A 12,465-nucleotide genomic window follows, 5' to 3' on the forward strand; every position below is an offset into this window, starting at 1 on the left:
CGACCCCTTCGTGCCCTTAGTCTTCTCAAGTGAGGAGCGGCCCGCGAGCCGCTGATGGACTGCTTAACCAAAAAAGCCCATGGGACCATCATCTGTCCTTCAAGCGGCTGTCGTCCATGAGAGATAGGAGAGCGGCTTACCACCACAGCTCATTCTTGTTTGATGGTGTTATCTTGATTTGGTGGTGTCGTCAAAGGTCGCCATTGCAGATACCACGAGGTCATTCTTCTTATGGATCCATGATTAGTTGTGCGCCTCTACCCCGGCGCCGTGTAGTCGTTAAGGGCGACGGCTGAACATACAGCAATCATGGCGCCGCGCAGTTGGTGTTTGATTGAACGTGCTCCTTATTTTGAAGTCAACGAAGTCAGACTGAAAGAGTCGCGCGATACTGAAAGGAATCTGTTTCATCCTCGACCGAGGTTTCCCCAGGCGGAAGACGGCGAAACCTTCTTCCGTCACGGCGCCGTCTTCCGTGCACAACCAGATTCTCCAACACCGTCCAACGGCAGACACACCGCGACCAACCAAAGTCTCGAAAATGCGGGCAAATGCCAGTCCCTCGGCCGGAGGATAAAAATTTTGTCCCATCGTCGCTTGGACCTTGGACTTCGCTTCAGAGAGGCTTTCACCATGTCGCTCACACACCTCACCAGGTCCTCTTCGCCTCTGGATTCTTTCTGGTTCTCTGAAGTTAGCACTACTACACGTTTTTCTTCAGATCAGACCGAAGGACTACAGGCTAGCCCTCGAATATTTCCGATCGTTGAGATCTGACTATCCTACCCTTTCCCTCACACTCTTCTCGGGATTCTCGCATATGGTGGTTGACATGAGCATCATGTTTGTCTAGGTACGTCAGACCCTCCACGACCGGCAACCACCACAGGATGAACCCACTTGTTATTTTATTAGATGTTAGACTTCATATCAATTTTGATGAGGACTATCGGGTCTGATCGGGGCAGGACTTGGCGCACCTTGCAAAGAGTAAACCAGATATAATTTGACTGACCCTCAGATCAGTGTGTTGCAGACGATTATTCAGCATGTGCGGGATTCTCGCTTTGATCCTCGCGAACACCGCGTCCGCGGACGTTGCGCTTGACCTCCACGAAGCCCTCTATCTCCTCCAACATCGCGGCCAGGATGCCTGCGGAATCGCTACCTGTGTGGCGGGTGGAAGAATCTACCAGTGCAAGGGAAACGGAATGGCAGCGAAAGTCTTCGACAATGGCTCTAGGACGTTGGATTTGCCCGGCTTCATGGGTGTGGGCCATCTAAGATACCCGACGGCAGGGAGCAGTGCCAATGCCGAAGCTCAGCCATTCTACGTCAACAGTCCTTATGGCATCTCACTAGCGCATAATGGGAACCTCATCAACGCACCTGAGTTGAGGCGCTACCTGGATCTGGAGGCTCACAGGCACATCAACACCGACAGCGACAGCGAGCTGATGCTCAACATCTTTGCAAGCGAGCTCAACGAGACCGGGAAAGCGCGTATCAACAAGGACGATGTTTTCGCGGCGCTGAGTAGGATGTATGAAAAGTGCAAGGGTGGTTGGGCATGCACGGCAATGATCGCCGGTTACGGCCTGATCGGTTTTAGAGACCACTTTGGAATCCGTCCATTGGTACTTGGCGCAAGAGAGTCAGCAGATGGCGCCGGAAAAGACTACATGATGGCTTCAGAGTCGGTCGCCCTGACCCAACTCGGTTTCTCAGTCGTCCGCGACATCCTCCCGGGCGAAGCTGTTCTCATAGAGAAGGGTCAAGAGCCGCACTTCCGGCAAGTGCAGCAACGCAAGACGTATGCCCCGGATATCTTTGAGTACGTCTATTTCGCTCGCCCTGATTCCATCATGGATGGCATCAGTGTGCATCGCAGTCGCCAGCACATGGGTGTTAGACTTGCTGCGCAGGTCAAGAAGGTGTTGAGCCCCGAGGATCTGGGAGAAATCGACGTTGTCATTCCTATCCCCGAAACTTCTGTCACCTCGGCAGCAGTGGTGGCCAAGATGTTGGACAAAGAATACGTTCAGGGGTTTGTGAAGAATCGATATGTGTTCAGGACATTCATCATGCCGGAGCAGAAGACTCGGCAAAAGAGTGTGCGTCGCAAACTCAACCCCATGCCAATGGAGTTCAAGGATCGGAACGTTCTCCTTGTGGATGACAGCATTGTTCGCGGAACGACCAGTCGGGAGATTGTGACAATGGCTCGTGAAGCGGGAGCGAAAAAGGTCCATTTTGCCAGTTGCGCTCCTCCGATCACGCATGCGCACATCTATGGGATCGACCTGGCATCGCCATTTGAACTGGTGGCACACAATTATCATGGAGCGGAGGCGATCGCCAAGCACATTGGAGCGGACAGCGTCATTTACCAAACACTCGACGATCTGAAAGCGGCGTGTGTCGATGCCGCTCGGGAAGCTAAAGCAGTCGATGCCCCGAACGACTTTGAAGTGGGGGTCTTTTGTGGCACCTACATTACTCCTGTTGACCAGGGGTACTTTGAACACCTCGAACAGATCAGAGGCCAGACACGCAAATTCAAGGTTGTTGACGAGGCGAGACGAGCCGTGGTACACGGAGTGGCAGAAGAGCATCAGATCCAACTCGCTACCAATGGAGCGGTGGTGAACCCGAATGGCGAGGTTGTTCCGGCTATCAATGGTGTGCGCAAGCAGTCGGTCCACACTGACTTTATGGACTCACATCGAGGGTCGGCCGCGTCAATGGGAATGGAGGAGGAAAGCCCGACCGTCCGCGATCGGATGGATATAGCTCTGCACAATCTTGGAGACTTCCCCAGGTACGAGTGAAGAGCATCGGCAGGCGCAGACTGCAAGAGATGGTGTTCAGGGATTGGGCTGTTTGCATCGGGGCAATTACAAATGAGGGTGGACAATCTGTGCGAGGGTGACGGTACTCGGTGGCGTTCTCTTCTGTACAGATCATCGATTGAGGACAACCGCATCAGTGTCTTGCCAGTATTTGTGGGACAGGTACAGCAGCACCTGCCAGCAGAGTAGCAAACATTCCTTCCGCTTGCGTCGCTGCCGCTCGACCATGCACCTACCCGTCGACAATGTGCTTTTATGTAGCAGCATGTCCCATTCCTGTCTCTTCTTCTGTTTGACTCTGCAGCTCACGGCCCCAGGTGGACATTGCAGTATTTTGGACTTTTTGGCACTTCTTGACTGGCTTCAGATTGGCGAAAGCAAGTACCTAATTAGCCATTATGGATTTCATCTACATCCTGCTCGGCTTCTTCATCAGCAGTGTTCTGGCACAGCGATACATACCTCCAAAGCTCGGCGCGGACGACACCGGCGATATCACCAAGCCTGGTCCGTGTCCCGCCTATCTTCCACCTTTCCCAGACTTCGAGTTTGCCCATTTGGCTATACCGGTCTCACAGAACAAGCCTGACACTGCATACCCCAACACGCTCACACCATATGTCACGCCTCTCGACGTCTCCATGATCTTCAACTTCGACATACCACGATCCCGCAAGGGCCAGCTCTGCGTGCTCGAGTTCTTCTTCCCGTCTCAAAGCCAGTTGAGCACATCCAACTTCGAATTCACCGGCGCCTTTGGCGAGTACACCTTCTCTCTCTCGGTCTGGGGCGGCGGCGCGAAGGAGGGTAATACCACTTACCACAATCAACCACTGCAATCAAACCCACACAGCTTTCCCAGAATCATCCACATTAACCCAGGCCACGCATGGGCGCTGGGCAGCACGATCTGTGCGCCAGGAAGATTCGCCGTCACGATGAGCAGCTCGAACAGTAGTCTGAGGTGGTTTCAAGACTGGAACCAATGTCCGATTGGGCTGTTCATCACCTACGACCCGGAGATCCCATGAATGACGGACATGACAGGCGGCGGGAAGGCGATCGGAAATGCACGGAATTTATGGAGCATTGGTTAGTTAAGGTTACTCCCTCGTTAGCGGCGTCCAGCCACTCGGACTGCTGCATGAACGGGTGGTGGTGGTGGTGGTGACGAGGAGGCTGGGCTGTCGGTCTGTCTCTTAAGCGTCGTGCACAGTGGGGGCTCACAAGGTGCAGCAGCTGGACAACACAAGCCTCGTGATTTTGTAACTTGTACAATAATGAAGCTATGAAGCTCGCGTTTAGCTCTGCGCTGGTATTTTCCATCTCCTCATCGCCGGTCCAATATTCATCTAACACTGGACCGTTGTCGCGCTGCCTGAGTGAGCCCTTCTGCTGCTCACGACTGGAGCTCGAGTCGATGGAAGCCACACCACAAGATCGCAGTTCAGGACGAAGGCGACCGTGTCTACCGGACTTCGCAACGAGCCTCATCCGCCGATAGCTGCCATAAGCCCTCCGTACGCAATGCGACTGTAATCTTTTTAACCTGAGCGCCAACATCCAGACAGCACCATGTCGCGCCCACCACCGAATGCGCGGTCCTCGCTTGCCAGCGGGCTTGCACCTCCTCCACCAGCAGGCTACGCCGCGAGCGCACATGGCTCAACAGTCTTCGGCGCACCTCCACCACCTCACTCCGTTGCGCCTAGCGCCCTCAGTCGTCCCCCGTCACGCTTCGAACCTCCCCCTCTCGCCGCGACCATGGGTCCCATGCCGGGCACCCTCGAACGACCGATCCACGGACCGAAGAAACGGCTGATCGTGACATGCGACGGGACGTGGCTGGACGCCGACAACGGTCTGATGAACGGCCATAAACAGCCGCCGTCCAACGTGTCCAGGATAGGCTGGGCGATCAAGGACACCTCGCGCGACGGCATCCCCCAGATCGTGAACTACCAGGCCGGTGTCGGAACGCAAGGCGGGCCGGCATCCCGCGTCGTGGGCGGCGCCACGGGGATGGGCATACGCGAAAACATGCGCACGGCATACACGTACCTTGCGGCGAACTGGCGGCCGGGAGATGAGATCTTCATCATGGGCTTCTCGCGCGGCGCGTTCACGGCGCGTACCGTGGGCGGCATGATCGGCTCCCTTGGTCTGCTTACGCGTGACGGCCTGCCATTTTTCAATGAGATCTTCGAGGACTGGGAACATCGGTTCGACGACCGCTATGTCTCCCAGTATCCGCACGTGCCGTTCCCGGAGAAACGACTGCCCTTCGACGAGCATTACGTGCATGAACTGTCTCGTCGTGGCCTGACGAGGCTGAATGTCCCCATCAAGGCCATCTGCTGCTGGGATACGGTCGGCAGTCTGGGCATCCCGCGGGTCCCTTGGCTGGAAGGGCTCCGGCTCCAGGCGCCAGGAATGCACGATTATGAATTCTACGACACGCGATTGAATCCCTGTATTGAGAACGCATTTCAAGCGCTGGCCCTGGACGAGCGGCGCGCGCCCTTTTCTCCGGCGCTGTGGGAGAAGCGGGACAACAACACGACGAATCTTGTCCAGTGTTGGTTTCCTGGCGTGCACTCGAACGTTGGGGGCGGGTACGACGATCAAGAGTTGGCGAATATTACGCTCGCGTGGATGATCAGCAAGCTCGAGCCCTTTTTGGATTTCGAACGGAATTTTCTGATCGGGCTGTGGGAGTCGAACCGCGCCTACTACAAGCAGTCGGGCCAGAGGACGCGATGGTGGTCGTTTGGCGAGCTCTACAACTCGTTAAAAGGCATCTATTCCCTGACGGGCAGCAAGACGAGGACTCCCGGCAACTACTTCCGAAGTGATCCCTACACGGGACGGCCGATGACGAAACGCCTCCGAGGCACGAACGAATACATCCACGCGAGCGTGCGGGCGAGACTTGGTCTAGGCGGCCCTGGCCCGCTTGATCGGGGGACATATAATCCCCCAGCGCTGAGGGACTGGACGTTCGATGTCGAAGCCGTGGGGCCCGGCCAGGGCGGCAACCAAGATGGCTTGCTCGTGGTGTGGACAAACCACGGCAACTCCTCCAGAAGGAGGGGTGCTCGAAACGAAAAGGGCGGACAGGAGAAGATCCCCGAGGAGAGATTATCCGAGACGGAACTCGTCTTGTTGAAACAATCGCCCAGGGTGTACGACTTCATCACACAGCTGCGCCTCAATCCCCAGCAAGGGAAGAGAAGGTCCCGTCGACATGGTGGCCAAAACGGTGTGCCGAATGGTCCCGGTCCGCCGCCTCCCGGTGTAGGTCCTTATGGCCAGTATGGGGGTGGAGGTGGCAGGCCGCCGCCGCCGGGTTCGTTTGTCGGTCCGCGATCTGGCTCTGTACCGCCGAGTGGGAGACGGAGCGGGAGATCGAGGTCCTTGAATCCGGATGGACTCCCCTACGATAGTGACGATAGCAGGGAGAGGGAGAAGGATCGAGATCGGCGGCATAGGAGGAGACGAGACAGTGGTGATCCAGACAGACAGAGAAGAAGACGAAGTCGGAGATACGAGGACGACGATGAGTGAAAAATCCTGGTCTGGAAATTGCAGAACGATCTTGCGTATGCCAATCTTCGTGATGGCAAGTGATCATAGCGATCGATGAAGGCGCACGGGAAACCGGATGATATACCCATTGTTGAGCCTTGCTGAATGCTGAGGCTCACTGATTGCTGTTGAGCCAGAAGTAAGTGATTTGTCTCTCTTCAGAGCAAACGTGTCTCATTTCATATTCAGCATGGCGTTCTGCATTCCCTCTCAAGGTTGCTCACTGCCACTGCCACTGCCACTGCCACTGCCTCTGCCTCTGCCTCTGCCTCTGCACTTCACTTCACTTCACTTTCACTCGCGACTATATATATTTCGCTCACACAGCAACGCGTTGCCTCTTCTCCTTGACTTATCGCGCTTTCGTTTTGAGCACTCTTCCACCTTCTAGTCTTTAAACCTGTCCGCGGTATCTAATAGATCCCGGTTGTCCCTTCCGTACTGAGGCAGCCTCAAAAGGTGAGTGCACGCTCCTCTGCTTCCGCCAAGGTTGATTTCGTTGGCGTCTTCACCGAAGCCTTTGCTAACTCGTGTCTAGAGAACTTTCACAGCCTGTCGACGGCACTGCACGAGATCCAGCTTGCTTACCTTCCTCCGTCATTCGCGATGGACACCTCGACTCCAGCGACCTCCGTCAAGACGGCAGCAAACTTGAAATCCCTGCAACAAATGGCCGCGGCAAAGACACTTCAGGCCCTGCAAGAAGACGAAAACGCCGTCCAGACCCTCCTCGGCCTTGGAGAAGACGAAAAACAGGTCCTTGTTCCCCATCTATGGCAGGAATTCATGCGACTCGCGGCTGCGGAGCGCAAGTACCAGGCCATCGAGGAAGGCATGCCCGCTGCAGACCGACATATCGCCTTCGTCCACCACCTTGAGAAACCCACCTCGATGCTTAGAAAAGGCAACGGCAACGACGAGGAGTCAACCGCAAAGAGCATCAGTGATCGCACGCTTGAGCAGCATAGAGCGGACACTTGAGCAGCATAGAGCGGACACTGAGAGCGGCGCTCCGGAGTCACACGAAGACGGTCAGGAGGATGACGATGAAACAAGCAACCCCTATGCTCTTCGAGAGCACTTTCGGTCGCAATGGCAGCATCGCAACCTAAGAGAAGCTAGCGAGACTTTGGTTCTTTCTTGGGGGTGTTCCACAGACGTGGTATGGAATTACGTTCGGCTCCTGACCACGGACAATGCAGAAAGACGCATTGCTTTTTGTTGTCGATGGTTGGCCGCGGACCATAAAAAGTGTATCAATCATGGAGCTATACGCTTCTCAGACATCATATCCTCACCGTTACTTCTCTATCGACTGATCTCCGTTTTTGGCATGCCAGCGCCACCTGCGAGACCGCTCGAAAAGGCCTGCTGGGGAATGACGTTGAGGTTCAAGGAGGATGAAGGGAGCATCCTCGTATTGCAAGACTGTATGGGCGGCCTGATTGTTCGGTTCTTGGGGTCTGAAGAAGCAAGCTGCTCGGCACTCGACTTGTTGAACTGGTTGGTCGGCACGAAAATCCCACACCCCACTCCGTGTGATACTGATCAATCCTTCCTGGCCGGGACAGCAGCATACTCGTACTGGGCGAAATAGGTCCCGGATGTGAGCAAGTGGCGATCCCGGGAGGCACGATCAAACTTCTTTTTCCCAACGATATGCAATATTTCTATGACAGCGAGGTCGACAGAGAACATGAGTACCGACAAGCTCTGGAAATACGTCAGGAGCATCTGGCCCTGCAGAATTTCATGCCAGCACACGACTGTCGAGGATCACTGCCTGTTACCTAGTGATACCCGAAACCGGCAGAGAACTTCCGCATTATGCCAATCTCCGATCTCATGCGATCGAAGAAGCTTATTCTGGAAGTTGACATGACACGAGCGTGGCACATCTGAGGACTTGAGTGCCGTAGCTTTATTTCGGCATTCAGCTGTCTATCGAATCGGTGCCCCCTTTGGACGCTCGGCCTCCGCATCAACTCGAACAAACGGAACGGAATACCGGCACTTTGGCCTGGTCTCTGGAGTTGGCGATTTTTGAATGCTCGCGCTTGGAGATAAACTTGAAGCGTGCCTTTTGCATTCAGCACACGGAGGAATCACGAGGTACGCATCCGCTGATTTGGGTAGTTGGTGACGAAGCGTCGCATGGCTTCGAGGACAACTCGGTCGTTCCTTGCAGGCTGCGATACAGAGGAAGGACCGGTGCAGGGCACGTAGCTTGAATCGGTCATCCGATGGTCCATAGCTTCATTGAACAACACGCCGTTGGATCAATCACTTGTGAAGGACCATAGGTCCTCGTCGGCAGAAGTATCCAAGGGAAATCGACGGAAGTCTAGACTGAACAGTCAATGAACTCCTGCTTAGGTCCAGTCCAGTGCGACGCTGTAAAGTATGGGAAGATGGCACACCGTGGAAACTGAGTCCATATCCCATTCGTGCGCTCCACCATGTCAGCATCGCATATATCGCATGTAGCGCACGTAAGCATATTGCTGTATATGCATTTGAGCCACCTCGGGTCGGGATCTCCACTAAACTCTCCCAGCCTAGGCATCAGGCGGTAATCCGTATCCAGTCGAGAACCGGGGATGTCAGTCGTCATTCCATACCTTTATTTATCTATCTGTCCTGCTTGCTTGCTTCCTAGTTTGCATTCGCCGATCTTCCATTTCCCCATGAGATACAGAGATATACACCCACCGCCTATGGCTTTGTATCCCTAATTACCCCAGGTGCTGCCTCATCCTCAACCGCCCCGACATCCCGCCCGTCGGCCTCGCGGCCCCACAAAGCACCTGATAAGGCCGATGCCCCTCGACGGTCAACCTCTCCTCCCCCGCCACGCCATCCTTGAACTCGTCCCTCGTCTCGAGGGGTACCCAGTCGCCCGGCTCGATCTTCTTCCCGTCAAACTCGGCCGTGAAATCCACGTCCCTGACAACCAGCGCGACCACGACTTTGGCCTCCATCATCGCGAGTTCCTGCCCGATGCAGTTGCGGGCGCCCTTTTCAAACGGCCGCCACGCGTCCTTGCCCTCGGGGGTGTGCAGTTTACAGTGCGGGAACGGGTTTTCGGGCCCCGGGATGAACCTTTCGGGAATGAAAGCTAGAGGTTCGGGGAAATAGACCTCGTTGCGGTGGATCATGTGCGCGACGGGCCAGATGTCGTAGCCCACGAGCGGGCATTCCGTGCCACCTGTACTGCCGTCGATGATGGAGGTGGTTTTGACCATGGAGACGTCCGAGGGGGATTTCAGTTCGCGGATCGTCGACGCCGGGGGGAACAGGCGCAGGACTTCCTTGATCACCGCCCCCAGATACTCGAGCTTGTTGATGCTGTGGGGGTCTGTTTTGATGAGGAGGGCCCGCGCCTCGGCGGAGGTGGTGGCGCCGTAGACGGCGTCCAGTTCCTCGACGAGCTTCTTGTGCACTTGCGGGTGCAGGTGGAGGAGATACATGATGTAGGAGATTGTCGAGGACGTGGTGTCGTGCCCGGCGAAGATGAAGGTCTTGATGCTGTCGATGGCCATGTTCCGGAAGGAGCTGGAGTTGGTCACCCCGGTGCCCGCGCCGACTTCCCTTTCGTACGCGTCCAGCGCGAGGTCGACGATCGAGCGTTTTCGACTGTCCTTTGCGGGCTTCTCGTTGGCCTCCTGCTGCTGCTGATGTTGCTTTTCTTGCAAGGTCTTCCGCGCGGCGACTTTCTTGTCGATTTCCGCGCCGAGCAGAGCATCGAGTTTGCGCCGGTTCCACCACAGTCGAAGCGGGCGGAGGAGGTTGATGTCGTCAAATGGCCCGATGCTCGTGGCGTTGGGCATCAAGAGGACCTGTTTCCGGAACGTGGTGACGATCGGGTGGGGCTTCTTTTGGCTGTCAAAGTCCGAGTCCATGACCACCTTGCCGATGATGTCGATGGCGAAGCCGATCGTCAGGGGATCCAGTTCGACGAGTTCATTCGTCTTTGCCTTTTCTCGCAGTAGGTCGAGCAGCACGAGGCTCGAGTCCACGACGTAGGGCACCAACGTGATCAAGTGGCTGGCCGAAAAGCCCGGGTTGAAGATGGACCGGAGAGACTTCCACGCCTGGCCTTCGAGACTGACCATGTTGGACGGCCCCAAAAGTTTGGCCAGGAACGTAACGACGAGGCGTGACTTGGGGAGTGATTGGCCTGTCGTCAGGAACTTGGACGCCAGGACCGGGTCGGCGATGAACACCCAGCGAGGGCCGAGGGGCCACCAGTCGACGTAAAAGACATCTGTTCCCAGAAAATGTTTTAGCAAGAGGCAGGCACCGGTATCCCATGCGCGCCAGCATTGCGGACTTGATAGTTTAGCATTCATGAAATGCGAGCATCGTGCGACAACTCAGGCATAAAAGGTCGAGTGCTATCTGCTGGAGAGGATTGAGTATGACTTCTCTGTCTGTCTCTGTTTCTAAAGCTGCAGGTTATTCTGGGGCAAGGCTCGTACTGTATGGAGTGTACTGTTAAGGTAGAGATCTCTGAGACGAGCCTACAGTAATAGCACACTTCATACAGTACAAATCTCGAACGTAATGACTTCAGACTTGGGAGATAGAGAGAGTAGTCAGACTGTATGCTGTTCAGCAAATAGGACTCGACCTTTCATGCCTAAGTTGTTGCACAACGCTCACATTCGGAGGGTGTCAAGACATCCAGTGCCGTATCTCTGGCCGGGCATGGGATAGGTAGAAAAGCACTCACCACCAAGATCATACTTCTTCCTAATATAATTCGCCCAGTTCTGCATGTGGCAGTTTGGCGGGAACAGTCTTTTGCAATCCCCTGCGATCTTCAGGTGGCCCCAGAACTTGCCACCTTCCATGGGCGGTTGTGGCTGGGGGTCCGTATCAGTATCAACACCCAAAAGCTCCTCGCGGGGATAGGGAGGAGGCAATATGAGGAAACTCCTCATGCGATCGAAACTCACCAGTCCATCCAGCTCCGCCCGCTTCTTGTAGACGAGGATGACAAAGTAGAGCACGCTGGCCGTTAGAAGCGCCAGTACCGCCGAGACGACGCGCCACATGGTGACTGATCGCTTTGCAGAGACGAAAGGGTGGGCTTCGACTTCTTGGGCTCAAGATATCTATGTATGAAAGCAAAAGGCTGTGCTGTGCTGCTGGAGGGGACTGAATTCCAGCAATTAAATAACTCGCTATGAACGGAGTGTGCAGAATGAGAGTGCCAGGTCGATGGATTGTTGGATGGATTGTCGGCAGTAAGCGACGGATGGGGCAAGGGATACGATGTCGCCCACAGGGACAGAGTGCGCGAGCGAGCGATTCCTCCTGGGGTAATGAAACTGATCTGAGAGGATGTTGGGACGCCTGGTCGAGGCGATCCGATCAAATCGTCTCAAAACAACACTGCATTCAGTGTCCGCGTCGACGGAATTGTGAAACGCTGGAGGTCTCGCCCGCAACGAGGACTTAATTGGGTGCTTTATATCCTTCTGTATCTGCGGGGGCAATGTGCCGCCCTGTCCATGAGCCCCATCGCAGTCGTGTAGGGGCGACGGTGAACGTTGACGATAGCCAATGGCACCCGCATCGTGCTTGGCTATCCGGGAAATACGGTCTTAGCGGTGGTAAGGCGTCCACGGCGTCCCATGGGAACGGGAGTCGACTACGGATGAGGGAAGTTCGAGGAATGAATGCGATTGGTGGTGGAGGTAATGTAATCACAATAACTATATCGACAGCGGCGGAGGCGGTCGAGCCCAGACCCAGACGTGATCATCTCATTTTCTTTCCGGTCTGTCCTGAAGATTATTTGCTTCACTCTGGCTTCGAGTTGTACAGTTGAGCTCCCCTTTCGAGACCCCCGAGCACGACGCCGAGCAGCCATCTAACATGGTCGCCGCTAATGAGCGCATACCAAGACCGAGCAGCTCCATCACCCATGTCCGTCCAACCCTGAACACACGTCGTGCATCACGAGCTAGCAACCTCAGATGCGCCGAGTAAGAACCACGCTACGCCAAAACGCCAG

General features: G+C 55.4%; 5 protein-coding genes across 5 annotated transcripts; 4 read left to right on the plus strand and 1 right to left on the minus strand.

The window, feature by feature from the left end:
* Window positions 1-1,049: 1,049 nt before the first annotated feature.
* On the plus strand, window positions 1,050-2,831 carry A1O7_02930 (amidophosphoribosyltransferase; the record flags this gene model as incomplete). The annotated part of the gene is made up of 1 exon (XM_007756956.1): window positions 1,050-2,831. The coding sequence occupies one exon, from the start codon at window positions 1,050-1,052 to the stop codon at window positions 2,829-2,831; it is 1,782 nt and encodes a 593-aa protein (XP_007755146.1).
* A 419-nt stretch (window positions 2,832-3,250) lies between these two features.
* On the plus strand, window positions 3,251-3,883 carry A1O7_02931 (uncharacterized protein; the record flags this gene model as incomplete). The annotated part of the gene is made up of 1 exon (XM_007756957.1): window positions 3,251-3,883. The coding sequence occupies one exon, from the start codon at window positions 3,251-3,253 to the stop codon at window positions 3,881-3,883; it is 633 nt and encodes a 210-aa protein (XP_007755147.1).
* A 544-nt stretch (window positions 3,884-4,427) lies between these two features.
* Window positions 4,428-6,419, plus strand: A1O7_02932 (uncharacterized protein; the record flags this gene model as incomplete). Its single annotated transcript, XM_007756958.1, has 1 exon — window positions 4,428-6,419. The coding sequence occupies one exon, from the start codon at window positions 4,428-4,430 to the stop codon at window positions 6,417-6,419; it is 1,992 nt and encodes a 663-aa protein (XP_007755148.1).
* Window positions 6,420-7,046: 627 nt separating this feature from the next.
* A1O7_02933 (uncharacterized protein) lies at window positions 7,047-7,421 on the plus strand (the record flags this gene model as incomplete). The annotated part of the gene is made up of 1 exon (XM_007756959.1): window positions 7,047-7,421. One exon carries the CDS (start codon window positions 7,047-7,049, stop codon window positions 7,419-7,421), a length of 375 nt encoding a protein of 124 aa, XP_007755149.1.
* A 1,754-nt stretch (window positions 7,422-9,175) lies between these two features.
* A1O7_02934 (uncharacterized protein) lies at window positions 9,176-11,500 on the minus strand (the record flags this gene model as incomplete). Its single annotated transcript, XM_007756960.1, has 2 exons — window positions 9,176-10,707; window positions 11,176-11,500. 2 exons carry the CDS (start codon window positions 11,498-11,500, stop codon window positions 9,176-9,178), a joined length of 1,857 nt encoding a protein of 618 aa, XP_007755150.1.
* Between the last annotated feature and the right edge of the window lie 965 nt (window positions 11,501-12,465).

This window comes from Cladophialophora yegresii (assembly GCF_000585515.1).
Source record: "Cladophialophora yegresii CBS 114405 chromosome Unknown aczIN-supercont1.2, whole genome shotgun sequence".
NCBI classification, from domain to species: Eukaryota; Fungi; Ascomycota; class Eurotiomycetes; order Chaetothyriales; family Herpotrichiellaceae; genus Cladophialophora; species Cladophialophora yegresii.